At 46.2% G+C, this 18,106-nt stretch overlaps 1 protein-coding gene across 3 annotated transcripts in view; it reads right to left on the bottom strand.

Moving 5' to 3' along the window:
• Positions 1-18,106, bottom strand: part of PTPN11 (protein tyrosine phosphatase non-receptor type 11) — a 71,800-nt gene that overhangs the window by 19,852 nt on the left and 33,842 nt on the right. For 2 of the 3 annotated variants that reach the window (XM_019734066.3, XM_074321627.2), the window contains exons 7-10: positions 9,169-9,265; positions 6,788-6,867; positions 6,505-6,663; positions 2,571-2,702 (exon numbers count right to left, since the gene is read on the bottom strand). In XM_019734066.3, the coding sequence (XP_019589625.1) occupies positions 2,571-2,702; positions 6,505-6,663; positions 6,788-6,867; positions 9,169-9,265 (468 nt within the window). Of the gene's footprint in view, positions 1-2,569; positions 2,703-6,504; positions 6,664-6,787; positions 6,868-9,168; positions 9,266-18,106 lie in introns of all 3 variants that reach the window. The other variant, XM_074321626.2, reaches the window with a different exon arrangement.

Here is an 18,106-nt window from a genome sequence, read left to right on the forward strand (position 1 = left end):
GAAAAATCCACCTGCTACTCAGAAACATCTGATAACGAAAAGATGGGTAGTTTAGCATTAAAACTGAAGAAAACCCTCTCTAGAATCTTTGACAACGTCCTGTAAATCGCTCACATTTCTCGACATTTCTCGACAGCTACGTTTTTTCCAGCTCCTCTCACAGTCTCTGTATTAGATCGAACCCCAATCTTGTCCGCACCAACAGTAGAACTGCAGCCCACTGACACCAGAAGTTCCAGGATCTCACCCTGGCCCACGAGCGCGGGGGTTTCCAGCTCTTTAGTCCCACCCCTCCACCACCCCTTTATCCAGCTCAGTCCCTCCCACTCTCCTGGCAATTGCTGTCCATCACACGCCTCCACCCCCTCAGCCCTCTCTCCATGTGCTGCAGCCCAGGCCTGGAAGAACCCAACCACCCATTTTCTGTTGTGTACAGGAGGAACAGAGCAGAGTGTCCATGGAGAAAAATCACCCAGCAGGTGATCGGTGGCACTAAATACTCATGTTCACCCCCTCCATCGGGCACTCAGCTCTGCCCAGAAATTTACTGCATTTCTTGCCCTTTCTACACAATTAGTATTTCATACTTTTCCCACTTTCATCCAAAATTTCATCTCTTCTTAGTCCGTTCGAATGGCCTTGTCCCCTGCCTGATAAAGCATACAGAGAAAATCCATTTCGGCTCCCCTGCCTGCGTCGGTGCCCACTTTCTCCTCTGTCCCCCGTTGCCACAGAAGAACCAGCCCTCCCCTGATCGTAACCGACCCTTCCACGATGCTCCGGAGCCCACCTCCCGTCCTGCCCAACCGCCATCCCTGCATCCTCTCCCTGGTATCTTCAGTTTGATGTCTCAAAGGCATCTCAAACTTTACATGTCTGGGGGTTATTCTTCGTCCTCCCCCCTCCTCAGATCCACGCCACCTGCCCCATTTCTCAAGCTAGAAAACTGCGGTCCCGCTGAACGCCACCCTCACCCCCTATTTGTTCCATCCTCAAATCCCCTGTCTACCTCCCAATTACTTCCAGTCAGTCCTCGTTTTCCCGCCGCCCTGCCACCACCATGCCAACTTGTACCTCCACAATTCCAGCCACACCATCGCATACATCTTCTTCCAGCTTTTCTGACCTCTGCCACAGCGCCACTGTCCACTCAGGCCCAAAACCCTCAGATGTCTTTAATGCCCCCTCCTTGCCCTCCAATAGCCAGACTATCCCCTCATCTTGCTGTCGTCAACCCAGGGTATCTCTCATACCCATCACTTCTCTTCTAGAATTTATTCTGACATTTTAACATAATATTTATTTCCAAAGGAAGGACTAAGAAGTAAAACCAAACAAAATAAAACAAATGGCTGGAGTCTCTGTGATACGTGGAAAGGAGACGGTCAGACCTAGACCACCGTAGGGACTCCAAACAGGCCCCCCAGCCACCAGGGTCCCCCATCCCCATCCACCCCACCCTGGGTTGGGCTGTCAGACAGGTTCCCAGCACACAGTTCTGCGTATGTGTTCATTTGGCACAAGAACCATTACGGGTGTCATGCTAACTAATACATCAAGTTCATATTTCTTAACATGACAGTTGGGACTCTTCCTGACTTGGTCTCAGCCTCCAGCCACGTTTATTCCCTAGATTCACCACTGGCTGTCAGTCCCTGTAAATCCCACTTCCCTACACTTTGCACTTGCGTATGGAGGCTCACAGTGACACCTCCATGTGGGATGCCCTGTCTCCACCATCTTCCCCCACAGAATCCCCATCCTTAAGAGCCCAGCCTCTTGGGAGATGGTCTCTTTGATGCCCCAGCTGGAAGGAAGCCCAGCCTTTGCAGCACCACAGCCCTTTAGACGTGAGCTGTAGCCTTCATCCACTCTGGAGCACAGCTATTTGTGTATGTGGCTTCTGGCGGCTACAGGATAGCATCCTTGAAGACAAAGGCTGTCTTATTAATCTTTGTATCCCCAAAAGACCTGAACAAGTAAGCCCCTCTCTAACCATGAAATTAAATGAATCCAAATGTAACCCTGCTTTGTAAAGTTAGTCACCCCAGAAGCAAACCTGAACGACAAACCTGAATGACATGCAATTAAGTTCCGAGGCCATGGAATGTGAGCACTAAATAAACCGTAGAGTCTTTGCACTTGCTGTGGCCTCTGCTTAGGATACTCTTCTCCTGACTCTGCAGATGCCTAGCTCCTCCAGCCAGGTCTCAGCTCAGGTGACACTCCCTGAGAGACGCCCTCCCTGTCCCCCGCCCCTCAAGTACCCCATCCCTCTCTCTATTATCCTGTTGCCTCCACAGACAGCACGGTCAGAAAGCCGCGCCAGCCGTGCACTTTTTCACCTGTCTCCCTAGGCTCTGTGAGCGCAGAGGCTGGCCCTGTCTTGTCCGCAATGGACCAGTAGTGCCCCGACTGTACTGGCACACAGAAGGCACCCAATAACGGCCACTGAATCAGTGAGCGAACGAATGCCATGAATGTACGCAAGCCCGAGGGACTGCACAACCCTGGGTCACTGCGTACCGTGAACGGTTCCCACAGTCTCTAAAATACGACAATATACTTACTTGTCCAACCTTTGAAAGTTTAAGTTCTCTTAACGTATAGTCGTGGGCGGCACTTTCTTTGACGTTCCTAACACGCATGACCCCGTATTCTTTCAGAGCGTACTCGTCGGGCCAGTATTTGACACATTTACTCTGGAAGGGATCAGAGAAAAGACAGTTAATCTCTGTGAACTCGGAAATAAAAGCCTAAACCTCTAGAAGACAAATGTTCAAGTCTTGCTTAGCGATCACTAACACGGAAAAATGGCCTCTCTAGCATTTAACTGTCAGATTTTCAAAGAAAAGAAAGAAGAGTTCATATAAGAAGAGAGGTGCTTGGAGAATCAGGGAGAAGGGATGAAAAGGCTGCCTTTGCGGAGTTGTCGGATCCAAGACACACGTCAAAGGAGCGTCAAAGCCTGTATATTTATCTCTAAAGAATCAAAGGTGCAAAGAGAGGGACTGGCCAGCTGGAGAGTGCTGTCTAGCAACGACTGAGTTTTGAATTCTAGAGCTCTGCCAGTCACTCTGCAGGGAAGGCAAGCAAGGACTCTGGAGGTGGCTGCCCAACCAGCCAGACTGTCTGGTTCATTTCCGCCCCAGTGTAGGACGACACCGCGCCTGATCTAACCCAAGTGTGAATACCTCCAGCACAGAAAGGCAGCCGAGGAGGTTTTGAACCAGCTGCTTTTTCTATATCCAGATCCACTTGATACCTACTGCACACGTGACCTTCGCTTCACTGGGTGCCTGGGAATGCCAAGCCTGCAAGAGCTGCGGGCTTCAGAGCTGGTGGAGGGGAGAATATGGCACCAAGAAAATCATGCTTGCGGCCAAGGAGGAAGAGATTCCACTCAATGAGAGACGAGTCTGTACATATTTGGTGATGTGTCCTGGGCAAAGAATGATTTTGTGTTTGGTTTTTCTTTTTTTCTAGCCACAGTCACCTACACCCCTCGCTTTCCACAACCGAGACACAAATATCAGCAAGAGACATTGTCCTTGTATATTAGGAAGACAGAGAAATTCAGTTATAAAACTGGAAATAAAAGAGCAGCTGCAGACTATCCCCATAGTCAATGATAAAAAAACAAAAAAACAAAAAACAAACAAACCAGGGTAGGAGGAAAGTTCAACAGAAGGATATAATGAATGGTTTGACTTTTTTGCTTGGCACAGTTTGGGGGCTTTTAACTTATTATTATCTTGAATTCAGCTTTCCCTCCAGTATTTTGTAGATCCAAATGCCTCTTTGACAGCTTTGATACCATCTTTCCTCCCAAATAAACACTTTTAATATTAACTGCACTCCATGCTGTTATTGGCTAATCAACTCTAAGCACTGCTATCACTTAAGAGGACACAAAATTAAATCACAACTCTGAAACAGTTGAGCTGACCTTACACATCTGCAAACTACTGCAGCCCACCTCCTACTTTACACTCTGATGGAAACCTTGACAAATTCTAAAAGGTGAGAACTAATACTTTGCCTTTTAAATTAAATCCCAGCAAACAAAGGGAACCTAGAGTGTGGGTTTTCTTCTGTGCAGCGGCGGGGATACTGATACTGAGAGAGCAGGGTGTCAGAAAGGCCTGTGGAGGGAATAAAAGCCCATCATGTCATCCTCTCCACCCACCGAGGGAAGAGGAAGAACGGGAAAGCAGGCACAGACTGGGATGTGGAAGTGAGGGGTGCGGCAGAGTGATTTGGCCCAATGTCTGTCTGTTCCAGGAGCTCCCGGCAGCTCTTCTGAAAGGGACCGATACTATTCCTCTAAAGTGACACGAGCACCCTCTCTTCACAGCCCCCAAGTCCTCTGAGAACAGGTGGCTTCCTGGCACTACAATCAGGCAACATGCAGGGCAGAGGGTTCAGTTTTCCTTTCCATTCTTAGGGCAGGTGACACTCGCCTGAAGTGGAAACTATGAAGACATCTTAACTTGTCCATCAATTCAAGAACTAATGTTACTGTAGACAGATAGATACTGCAAGAGGCCTTTGTGCCACAGTGACAAGATCCGGCCTCAGAGGTATTCAGAAATGTACCAACCAGTAGCACAACTATGAAAATCTTATAAAATCACAGTGCCCCTCACAACTGATATGAAAATTACACTAGGAGGACTAAAATCAAATCCAAAGTCACCCATCCGTCTTAGGTTTAACATATATGTACAACTGCCACAGTCCACAGAACTTTTATATAAACCAATTGAAGTACATCTAAAGAAAACTCCAACTAGAACACAAACCAAACACTGAACTTTTCCATATTAAAAAATCCACGTGGATGACTCGCTTTGGGATAACACATAGAGCTATCAGTGAGATTCATCTGCTTGTTTGCAAGTGTGAGATGTTACAATTTTTAAAACCTGAGGTATCATGAAGAATGTGGGGAGATGGGTACTAGGCATACGCTGCTGGGGGAGTGTACATGGGACAACGTGGAAGGTAGTTTATCAGAACTTCTATAAATTTACAACACGCACACCCTATGACCTAGCAACTTTTGACATCTAACCTAGAGAAACACTTGCCATATACACAAAAAAGCAAGAATAAGACTGTTCACTTCAGCACTGTTTAGAAAAGCAAAAGCAAAAGCTAAAACACTTAAATGCCCAAAACACAATGGTTCAATTATGGTACATCCATACCATAGGTTATCATGCAATTACTAAAAAGAATGAAATAGGCCAATATGTACTAGCAAACAGAAGAAGTGAGAACAGATATTTAGCGGGTGGAGAAAAACCAAAGATACGCAATAAAGTCACAGTATGAAAGCACTTTTTCATATTTTTTCCCAGAAAATAGTACTATATATTTTACAGGTACATCTATGTATATAAATATGTGTATATATGTAAATGTAAGTATGTCAGGCCCATCATAATGCCTATAATACATGCACATATGTACTAAATGCCAAGAAAACAGCGTAGAAGAATACACAGCAAACTGATAACAGGGTTTATGTTGGAGGAGGGGACTAAAATGGGTGGAAAACAGATGGTGACAAAAGCAAATTTAACTACCAGATGTTTGAATATTGACTATATTGTTTAGGTAATTCAAATTAATTTTTAAATGCTTAAAAGTCACGACAAGTACAGGTTATATGACCAGTGAAATCACTGTTTGTTTATTTGTACTCTAATCGCCTGAAAGCACTGGACAGGTCTTCTTACACGCCCCTTTTTGACCACTGCTTCTGGATACAGTGAGTTAACAGGACTAGTTTACCTTCCCACCTTAAATGACTGAAAAACTGGAAAAATAAAAATGATGCATGTAATAGGATTAGTAACAAGGACATTAAAATAGTCATTACAAATATATCCCATTATGTTCAAAAGGTACAAAAAATGATGCACATGTGAAAAAGAGAGATAGAAAGTATTAAAAAGACTCAAATAGAACTTCTAGAGATGAAAAGTGCAAGGTCCACCATGAGGAAAAAAACAAACATAAAAACACTGAATAGGACTAACAGCAGATTAAATGCTGCAGAAGAAAAGAATTAACTAAAGACATATAGCAAAAGAAATATCAAAATCAAACACAAGAGAAAAAACAGAACTGAAAAAAAATGAACAAAGCCTCCGTGAGCCGTAGGACAACTCCAAACAGCCTAATATACGCGTGATTGGTATCCCAGGACAGGGTGGGGTGGGGGTACATATTTGAAGAAATAGTGAACATTATCCAAATTTGAAAAACAAAACAAAACTGTAAATCCGCAGATCCAAGAAGCTCAATGAATCCCAAGCAGAAGAAATATAAAGAAAACTGCACTAAGGCACATGATAATCAAGTCTGTTCTACTCCCTTTATGCCAGAGGGTCAGTTAGAGTAAGCTTAATTTGTTTAGTCAGTTCTTAACATGGTCAACCTGACGTGTCTGATACTTTAAACATTTCTATCAAAAGAGTATATATAGTATACCTTTCCTCTCTCCACTTCTTTTGTTGTCATGACAATCACTCGGGAGTTCTCCTGAAACACCATCCGCCAAAAGTCATTCACCGTATTTTGCAGACAGCCTTGTGTGGCAATATAACTCTTTTTGGGCTTTGAATTGTTGCACTTGGTTTCAAATTCAGGCTAGAAATTTAGGAAGAAAACCCTTCAGACATTTGAAAGTTGCTTTCAGGACACAAGGAACGATTTAAGATACAAAAACAGCCTAGCAATGAATGGTCAGAAAACACTGAAAAGCTAAGTTTACCATGATGATATTCGCATTGATGTAATCTGATACGGGCTCATTGGGATCACCGTCATGCAGAACAACCCTGGTATGGTCAACTGGAAGAAAAAGAGACCAAAGTCACAAAAATACTGAGACCTTTTCAGGACAAATCAGTTCAAATCAGTTTGTCCTCAACCTGGTGCAAGTTTTAATGATAAGACCACATAAAACATTAAATCCCAAATAAGCACCACAATAATCTGAACACTGGCTGATGCCTCATAATGCTTTCTTCAAGAAGAATAAAGTAGCAGTGTCACTTTCCCGGTTTTGATAATATACTACGGAATATATAAAATACTATAATCATTGGGAAAAGCGGGGTAAAGGGTGCATGGGAACGTTCTATGTATTTTTGTCACTTCTTGTGAATCTAAAATTATTCAAAACAAAAAAGTTTGTTTGTTTTGTTTAAAGAGTCAAATACAGATAAATGACATGATGTCTAAGATTTGCTTCAAAATAACCTATGGAGAGAGGAGTAGATCAGAGTATAGATGAAACAAGATTGGGCATGAGTCGACAATTGCTGAAGCTGGGTGGGTGACGGTACGTGTGGGTTCTTTATACCATTCTGTCTGCTTTGGAACACATCTGAACTTTCCATAATAAAAACGGTTTTATGTGTTTTTTTTAATGAAGCAGAATGAAATACAAGACTACCTAGAAGACAAGATTCCGATGGTATCAACTGACTAAATTGTGAACAAAAAGTATAGTAGCGGCATACAAATCTGAGTGGCTACCTAAGGACACATTTTACAATGGGAATTAGTAATACAGTTGCATGTCTTAATAGAATAATGTTCTTTTGCCTCAGACGCCGCATCTTTAAAGAAGTAAGACGTTAATCAGAGGAAATGTCCGACTGGGATCTCAAAGGGAGGAAAGGACAATCATATTTTACTTAGAAACTGCATACTTCTTTTCTCTTCATCTTTCCCCATCTCCCGACGTCTCACTAATGAGCACCATTAGACTCCTGAGCAGAAATGAAAACTTCCACATAAAAAGGATGAGGCTGCTCCACGGTCATTAGGACCACGCTGGGGCTCAAACTGACTTCCCACAAATGCCGCACTGCCCTTTCCCAGTGTTATCCACTTTTTCCCATCCTCACCTACACACATTACAAATAATCCATATGGATGTGATCTACATATACACCATATACTATATCTGACAAAATGGCTTTGACCTGACAAGACATTACAACAATGCTTGTTTAACTTAATCATGCACCCCACTATACTTTAATAATAAAGCTTTTGAACACTGAAATATATACATATATATACAATTATATATACAAACAAGCCTTATTTTTAAGTTGGGTCAATACTTTATGCATGCACTGCCATCAATCTGTACCTCGGACTTAATTTTTTCTTTTCCTTTTTTTTTTTTTTAAATAAAGGCTATAAATCCAGAGAAGTTCTAAATGTTCCTTCCCTTCCGCACAGTGGATTGCCCTGCAGGCCCACACTGCAGACCGTGCATTAGAGTGTGGTGCTAAGAGCAGCGACCTAGGGGGCTCCAGTACTGGTTCTCCCACTTCCCCCTACTTGCGACCTTAATAAAATAGTCTGTAAAATGGGGATACTAAGAACACCTGCTTCATGTGCACGTGCTGTGGATGGAGATACGGACACAGAGAGTTGGGTACACAGTCAGCCCTCAGGAAAGGAAAGCTATGACAACTGTTTAGTGTCACTTCTGGGATCCTCGTCCAAGGCCTACGTCCTTCCAGGCCTCTTTCCCCCCAAGGTTCAATCTGGGCTCTACCTGGCAGCATAGGGGTGTTAAAGGAGGTACTGCTTTATCACATGGTCCTCTTCTGAGCAAAGTGCGGTATGTGCCCAAATCTCCTGTCACTGGAGCTCAGGGCATCAGGGAGCAGAACAGTTGGAAGAGCCTCCAGGAGAAGCTTGTGTTCCCCGGATGAAGGAACAGAGTCTCAGAAGGAGGCGTGCCTTTCCCAAGACCCATAGGCCAGGTACTGCCGAGCAAGGACACAGGTCTGGGACCCCTGTGGCTCCGGGTGTGGCCGGACACTGGGAGATGGCAAGCCTTGAGAGGATCGCTCATAGGCAGACAAAATTAATTAACAGGAGGACACAGCCACACTCCAAACCTCCCAGTGGCAATTTCACTCAGTAACAGCACCACAGGAACTCAGGGAATGAGGCCATCAGTCGCCACCACAGTTAATTGTTTTGAAAACTGCTCACAATTAAAAGAGATGAAGGCCTCAGGTCTGCTGAGAAGGGCTCATGGCCCTCAGGAAAAGTTACAGGGATGCTGGGAATCAGAAATCTCCACGAGTGACTGTCACCGAGCAGAATATTGCTACTTACAGGGCAGGATGTTTTTATATCTATTTTTATTCTTATTTTCTTGCCTCTGACCCTCTTTACGGCTGTAGAGAAGTTTGCACTCTTGTTGTTGTAGTGTCTAGAGAGAAACAAAAATAAAATATTATTAAAAGTCTCAAAAAAAAAAGAAAGCTTGGCTTAGCATTTCTGCTTTAAGGAATTTATCCTAAGAAATATTCACAGTCATGTGCAATAGCTACAAGAATGCTCATCTTGATTGTAGCAACAGTGGCAAAACCATGAGAAACAACATAAATGTCCAACCAGCAAGAGCTGCCTAATGACACTATTGCTCATTCATACAAAAGAATGTCCTACAGCCATTTAAAAGATGTTCTAGGAGGATATTTCGTGCCTTGGAAAGATGAGCAGAATAAATGTCAAGTGAAAAGAACATCAAACTTCCAAAACAATGTATGATGTAAGCCATATATTTGCATTCGCCTGTGTATATAAGAAATGGCAGAAAGAGATATACTAAAAAAGTGATGGGGATTTTTTTTCAGGGTAGTGGGATTATAAAGGCCTTCTTCTTTTTCTTCTTCTTCTCCTTTTAAAAATTCTCTTTTGCTTAAATTTTCTACAATGAGGAACTATTTCCAAACAGAGAAACCTTTTAACAATTATTAAGAATGAAAGCCGAAGGGAGGAAGAAGAGGGTAAAGGGGATCAAATATATGGTTACAGAAAGAGGCTAGACGTTCAGGTGGTGACCCCACAATAGAATACACAGCTGAATTATAAAGTTATACATCCAAAGTGTATAATGTTATTAACCAATGTTACCCCAATAAATTTAATTCAAAAACAACAAATGAGAGCCAGTGAGTACCGGTGTACGGTATACAAATAAAGATGCGACCCATGGACTTGAGGCGTTTAAGATCTGCCTCCTACTGTTGTTTAATTCAGAACAAGCTGGATGTCAATGCTCAGACCTGGAAATGAGGGGACAGTAGAAGTGGTCTGGGTACCACTGGATGGTGAGCATGCCAGCTTTGTTAGCCGAACAAAGTCCTCCTATGCCAGAAACCCAGGTCAGTGCCCCCGGCAGCCAGCCTTCGTCTACACAGGCACCCTCCTCCCCCAGGCTCTCCCCGGCCAGAGTGACAACGAGAAGTCAGGCTCCAGAAGCAAGTGGTCAGGAAGGACGGCTCCGCAGGGAAGGAGCTGGGGCACGCCATCGGCGACAGACGAGACTCAGCCAGGCAGCCACGGCGGGACCGGCCCCACGGGAAGGGGGGATGTGGGGAAGTGGAGGAGGACCCGCTGCAGAAAGAGACAGGAAGGTGGGCAGGCCAGGCTGACGCTGAAGGGCAGGTTTCATTTTCAAAATTATAAAATGGTCCCTTAGTGTCAAACAAGGGACCATTAGTTTCAAATAAGTCTAATCGGTAATGGGAAATCGCACATGGGCAAATCAAGAAAGTGAAAGGCAGGCTAAAAAGAAAAAAAGAATGTGTGTGTTACATATATTATATATGACAATATTATACATCTAACAATATATGTGTGTTGTGTGTGTGTGTGTGTGTGCGTGTGTGTACATATGCCAAAATGGTACTCCTTAAAGATTTCACAAGGAGTGACAGAGTCGATGTTTTCTAACACAGCAGCCCTGTTATATTTCCATTCCATTTATCTGAATTTCACAGATAGGTATGAAAGTCAGGATTTTAAATTGTTATTTGACTCTCAGTTTCAAAATGTAATATTCAGCCTTGACCCACAGCTCATAACAAAAGTGTTTAGCTCGCTGAAATCTGGGCAGAAATAAAATACAATGTATGCAGAACTCCGACAACGAAACAGTCATTCCAATTTTTTAAGTGAGTCCAGACTACTTCAAGCCATTTGCCTTGTGTGAGCTGGCATTTCCTTTCAACTGTGAGCCAGTCTCATAGAGCAGCATCTGCTGTGTTAGGACGAAGGTTCAATCCTGATTTTTAAACATTAGGTAAAGGCTCAAAGTGAAGTTCAACCATTTGAACTGACTCAACCGTTTAAAAATCCACCAAGAGAAACAACATCAACAACAGCTACAATGGTGGGGGAGCTAGGAAAGAATTAGCTGCTTGATTCAAAACACACGACAGTAAAGCAAAGACGTGCTCACTTAGGACACACACGCCGCATGACGCGTCACTTGTGGAGGGTGCATGGCCAGAACAAGCTCTACAAAAGCATATTTCATCCAGGCCCTCCGTTTCGTCATCTTCATTTTCTCCCTCTGCCTTCAAGATAAAGGCCAAGCTTTTCAGAACAACTCACAAGGCCTCCTCTTCTCTGAGCTAATGGTGGCCTGCCTCTCACTTCCGCTTCCGCTTTGCTAAGTTACTAGTATCCTGTCTGTGCCTCATTTCCTCAAGGGTACAGTGGGGATAATCCTAACTACCTCCCCCCTGGGGCTGGTGTAAGAGTTCAACGGGATTACTAGGCAAAGTGCAAAAACGTGCCTGGAATACAAGGAAGCAGGCAGGCAGATGCCGGCCGCCGCAGTCGAATTATTATCGTTCCACACCCAGCTACTCCACGTGCGGTCCGCAGGCCAGCAGCAGGTAGCACTGCCTGGGAGCTACTCAGAGTCAGTCTCAGCTCCTGCCCCAGATCTACTCAATCAAAATCTGCACTCCAACAAGAGTCCCAAGCGATTCACACGCACGCTCAAGTGCGAGATGCACTGCCTGTGCTCCAGCCATACTAAAATATACATAAGGGCCTCGCAGTCACTATTTCTTCAGGCTTTCATGCTCTGTACATGCTGTCCCCTCGGCCTAGAACGCCCTCTCTCTGCCTTGAGCACCTATGCATAGTTATGTTTTATTTATTCTTTAAGACCCACCTCGAATACTTCCTCCTCTGGGAAGCTTTCCCGTCCCGCTCAGCAGTGATGGGCATGGCTTCCTGGGCCCTGCAGTCATTACTCAGTGCACTGTCTGCAGTACCTCCCCTGCCGGGAAAATTTCCCGGGTGTACTGGAACCGACCTCCAAAGGAGGGTGCGGCCAAGACTCAGAAGAAAGAGGCTGACACCTCCAGAATTAAACAGTTTATTAAAGGAGCTTATGGACAGAAGCAGAGTCTTGGGTGGCAGCAAGATGGTGGGTCTTCCCACCAGAAAGGGGATGGGGGCTTGATACATACACACACACACACACACACACACACACACACACACACCCCTACCAAGAACACAGGTGGCCTGTAGCCAAGTGGCATGTGCTTGTTAAGAGCTGTATATTATAAGGCAGTAAGCAACTTAATGAGCCTACTTATCTACGTAAGAACATTCCTTTTAGGTGATATAAGCCTACCCCTCAGGCAGTCACTGAAAGCAACCTGCTTCTCAAGATGGCATCAGTTATGCCAAGCACTAAAAACCATTTTGCCTACACCCTCCAGAGTACACCTGTCACACGGAGTCCCACCTATGTCCTTCCAATCTGTCTCCTCTACTACAGAGTAGGGACCGCCTTGCTATGCCTGCAACCAGGATGGCATGAGGCACACAGGAGACACTCAGAATGTGTTTGCTGAATAAGCACATAAAGGGGAAGGAGGGAGGAGACAGACAAACCACAGATCTGCACGAGTGATGCCTCGGCCCCCCAGGCCCCACACTTACACTCCCATCCCGACCCTGCTGGCCTGGACTGCAACATAAAGGAAAACCACTGCAGGCAACACCCTAGCACATTTGCCAATCTCTAGTCATCTGAAAAGCATCTTTAAGATGCTTTGCCACCCTGGCACAGCACCTGTTATCAGTTGTTTTCTTAAATTCTCCTCCTTTTCCCCCTTCACAAAATATATTTCAAAGGACACCTCCTATTACGAGCACATATGTAAACCAGTGTCACTTGCCATATATAGAAGGTAACCAGAGAAAGAAATACAATAAAAATAAAACGATCACATTCTACCTGGCTGCTGTAGCATGCCTGAGGCTTTGTCAGAAACGGACACTGACTGGCAGGTATCAGAGGTAGATGTTAAGACATGTTAATACCCCACCGACACATCTCCGAAGCCTCGCCAAAAGGATTGGATATGGTTAAAAGAGAAAACCTCTCTCATCCTCTCATTCAATGTTATTGCTGTAATGGGGTACCACCAAAAATCATCTCCCAGGGCAACCGGATGGCTCAGTTGGTTAGAGCGCGAGCTCTCAACAAGCTTGCCGGTTCAATTCCCACATGGGATGGTGCAGGCTGTGCCCCCGCAACTAAGATTGAAAACGGTGACTGGACTTGGAGCTGAGCTGCGCCCTCCACAACTAGATTGAAGGACACGACTTGGAGCTGATGGGCCCTGAAGAAACATACCGTCCCCCAATATTCTCCAGTTAAAAACAAAAATCATCTAGCCGGATGACATTCATGCGTACCCACGGTTTGTTGGCTGGACCGTCTGCTGGACCGTCTACTCAGGTCAGCCAGAGCCTCCCCCATCCTGCATTAAGTTCCCAATCACCTCTTCCACGTGGATTTGGGGTTTGAACAGCACACAAGAAAGAAGAGGCACAGAGGCCCTGAGTCCCAGGCACAGTCGGGTGCTAACTGCCTGCGGCTGGCAGCTGTCACAGATTAATAATGACTAACAGTGTGTCTGTCCCCCCCAGCTCCTTCCTCAGTGCCATTAGCCCTTTCTCATCTGTGCCTGGGGCCCACGTTGCCTGAACACATTTCATTTCCCGCAGTGGAAGGCTGCCATCCATCTACACTGAGACTGAAAATAAAAAGAACTCCGAAGTTGTGTCGCAGAGGCTCCCCGACTATAATCAGCAACCACCTGCTAAGGGCGCGCCCTCCCCAGCACCAGGCTGATGGCAGGAAGAGGCAGAGCGCGCCCAAGGAGCCCTGCCTCCAGGAGGTTACAATTCCTTTCTTGGTTTATCTTCCACAATCTCCCTCTCACCAGCAGCCCCTGGGGCACCAGAAGCTGCAAATGACCTGTCAAGCTGAATGTCACTGTGTCTGCATCAATGATAAGGCTGGGACAAACAGCAAAAGGCTGTGTAAAGCTGGGATACAGGCTGCACGACACCCGGCTTTCCCAAGGAATCAACACAGCCCAAGGGTTTGCACCAAATGACGAACCCTCAGAAAGGGCCAGAGCTACTTACAGTCACCTGACTGCACCAGTCAAAGCAGACCTAGAGCCAAAGGGACTATATCAAACTATTAAACCTTAAAAGGCATCACGAGAAAGTCAATCCCGACCCACCTTGTCCCTTTCGGAGTTCCAGCAGCATGCCTACCCGACTGTGGATGGGACACGTGTCTGCTGCGCATGACCTGCCCTTACATTTATGGCCAGTGAACCTCCCTGCTCCCCACCCCAGGCCACTGCCCGCCCAATGCCAGTAGCAGCATCCTCAGTCACTGTGATGACCTAAAGAGACCCCACAGGCTTCCAAAGCCCTGACTGAGCACCATGAACCTGGCTCTTGACCAGAATGTCACGAATGCCAGTGGAGGAACAGGATCAAGCAGAGGCAGGCTGACAGAACAAGGTGGCAGAGCCAGGCATGCCCACGCACCCTGACAATGGCCCAATGACCATTTCGCCTGCACTGCTCTGAGCCACAGGCACGAATCACTCGGGGGAAGTAACACCACTAACCATGAGGGCCAGACGATGCTGTACAATCACTTTACCTTTAAAAACAAAGCTACGAGGGTATGTACATTGGATGGGGTGGGAGGGGTGGAGACGGAGGAAACAAGATTAACGAAATGTTGAGAAGTGTTCAACCTGGGTGTCGGGACAAAGGAGGTTCATCATATAACTTTCTCTACTTTTGGGTGTTTGAAAGCTTCAATAATAAAAAGCTTTTAGATATGAATTAATAATAAATAAAAAAGTAAAAGCTTCTACTAACTCCCTCCTCGCCCCCCCCCCCCCCCCCCCCCCGTGGCTGTGGCCTCCTGAAGGAGAGAAACGGAGCTGAGAAGGCTGTCAGACAGATGGCCTCTCTGGTTTGGATGCCATGAATAATTCTCCAGACAGCAGTAACCACCAAACCAGGCCCTCTACTGGGTCTGAATAAACTCCTGTTTTCCTTTGGCATCTGTCTCTGCAGAAAACACTGCCATTTCTCATTCCGTTCTCTTTACGGCGAACTCTGCAGTGTGACCAGGTACCACAGGCAGGTGAAAGCCCCCACTTCCTGACGCCGCACTGCACAGCCTGTCACCACTTCTCCGCTGTCGTCCTGACCGAGCCCCCAGCACCAATCAGGAATGAAGGGGCAGCTGGTGACTCTCCTCATCAGAGAAAGTCCCACCTGATGGACAAGCCCTGCCAAAGCACCATGGAGGCAAAAACCACCCGAGATTCGGTCCTTTCTTGGTGCTTGTAAACCAAGTTACCTCCCTCCTCTGATAAGGTGGAGTAGAAGCAGAAAAACAAATTAAAAGGCATGGTCCCTGGAGAACAGGTTCTGACACAGGAAACAGCGGCAAACAGCACGAGACGAATCTATCATTAAGTGTGGGATTAATTATGTGGTGTGGAATTTAGGGCATGAGATCCATGAAAACGAACTAAAGCAGGTCTCTGGAAGGAACAGGAGGATTTAGATGGGTGCAAGTAAGAAAGGAACACGTCCTGGCAAATTAAGGAATATAAGCCAACGTGGCTAAGAGGCCAGAGTTTGTGGGAGGGGGAAGGAGACTGGCCGATGAGTCTGGAAGCTGTGTGCTAACAAGTGGTGGGAAACGCGGTTAGGTGGGGAGAGTAAGAACATTGACGGAGGGCCTCGAGAATTGGAGAGAAGACCTTCAAAAGCTGAGGGAAAGGAAGCATGGTGTCAGAAGTCCCGGAAATTCAAACCACAGACAACCATTTGCCAGGCACTTTCTTGGGGGCAACCTTCTCATTTCTTCTGGGCTGCAGTCTCTTTATCTTCAAAATGAAAATGCTATAGGGAACCACTGAGACAGTTTGAGCAGAAGAGAGGTGACAGGAGAAATGCTGAGAGCCAATTAGCACAAAGGGTGACTGGAGGGCCGAAGGCAGAGAAGTAGAGTAAATGAGCAGCTCGTGTCTTCTGGGGTGATGGCAGCCTGCACCCCGGCATCAGGCGAGACTCCCGATTCTGCTGCTGCCCACCTGGGCAGTCCTGGGCAGGCGCCTTGATCGCTCAGAGCATCCTGGGCTCACTCTCCCTACCTCACAGGACCAGACAGTCACTGAGATGACGTGCCTGGCCCAAGATGCAGCAGCAAGCAGACAATAAAGGCTACTTTCCTGCCTGCCTCTGAGACCAGAGAGACATCAGGAAGGAAACCCAGCCGGGCTTGGTGAATGGCAAGGGATGGAAGAAACAGCAAGATGAGTTAGGGGATGTTCCGAGGATTCCAGCCTACCGGGCCAAGCAACAAGCAGTACGACCACCAGAGACAGACCCATAAAAGGGGACATCTAGTTTGAAAGGGAAACAACAGGCCCTGTTTTGAATGCTCGAGTTTGAAGAGCTATGACAGCCAAGAAGAAAAGTGGAGGACACAATCCAAAAGATAAAACCAGAACTAGAAGCGACATACACGTAGGGGTAACCGGACTAGGATGAGCACGGGTGTGCCCCCCAAGGAAGAGCGAACTTAAAGCACGATGAGAAGACGGCCCAGATCACGGACCTTGGAGAAGAACCACCAGAGTTAGCTGGTTGGGAGAAGAAAAGGCAACCAACAGCAAGACAGGCACAGGGAGGGGAAGAAGGACTAAACCAGGCGCATGCGGAGAAACCAAGACGACGCGGGGATGGGGAGCTGGACAGCTGTCTCAAGAGCAGCCTAAGGAAGGAAGGAAGAGGCTAAAGAAAAGCCTGTTCACAATAAGCAAGCCATGGGTGTTTTCTGGAAGTGGGATCCCAGTAATCGGGGGAAGTCGCATCCCGAGTTGTTAAAGAAGGAAGGAGCTAAGAAGAGACAGAGGCCACAGCACAAGCCCACTCGATGAGAAAGGCAGAAGGACAATGACGGACGCAGCAAGTACTAGCAGGGACATACATTTAAAGGCAAAGGGAAAAGGTGACGCAGAGATACTGAGGCACCCTCGGTTCTTAAATTCTCTGTAATGAAGCCAAGCAGCTCCAGCATATAAAAACAACTGAAGAGAAAAGCTTGACGCTGGAGGAGCAAAAAACGAGGAGGGAGAGAGAGAACGAGAAAGAGCCCAAAGGAAACAAGGGCATGTCTCCAGGATGGAGCTTTTGGAAGAAAACCTCTACCCACCAGTGGGGAGCAGCCCTTCTATTAAGTGACTGGGAGCTCAGGCCTAGATGGAAATGCTGGTTACAGCTCCCGCTGCCATCCTGGAGCACTTTAAAGCCCAAGGCCATTCAAGGTGGCACGGCTTAGTCACCAAGGGGAAGATTTCCACTAGAGAACACCAGCAAGAATTATTATTCTACACCCAACTTTGGGGTGCAGTTAAAGTCCTGTTTCCATAAAGCTTAAGCACCTTGAAGTAGAATTTATAGCTCCCCTGAGCTGGACACAATCACTGGGAAGAAAGCAAACTGGACTGTAGGCTTGAAGACCAGCCCCAGCTCCTCCTGGAGACATGTCATTTGGCAGAGCTGCTGGCGGGAATCAGGACATCTGGGCAGCTGTCACGAAAGGACTTGATGCCTATGCGAACTGAAAACAGCTTCGACCATGCAGGAGAATGGCTTGCGTAACGGAAGAAGGCTGGGCATTAAAAACAAATCAAATTACCAAGGGAAACAAGCTTTAAGGTGCTGGAGGAAAATAACCCATTAATAAGGTGCTGTGTGGGGTCTGTGTGTGTGTATGTGGTGTGTTTGTTTTTGTTTTTTTAATCAGAAACAGAAGGTTCGAAACTAAAATCTTTCTGAAATTCACCACTGCGACTCTCCTCCTGGGCAAGTGGGTACAGGGGTGTCAAAGACT

This window comes from Rhinolophus sinicus, chromosome 9, assembly GCF_057876585.1.
Source record: "Rhinolophus sinicus isolate RSI-liver-muscle chromosome 9, RSI-T2T, whole genome shotgun sequence".
Taxonomy (NCBI): domain Eukaryota; kingdom Metazoa; phylum Chordata; class Mammalia; order Chiroptera; family Rhinolophidae; genus Rhinolophus; species Rhinolophus sinicus.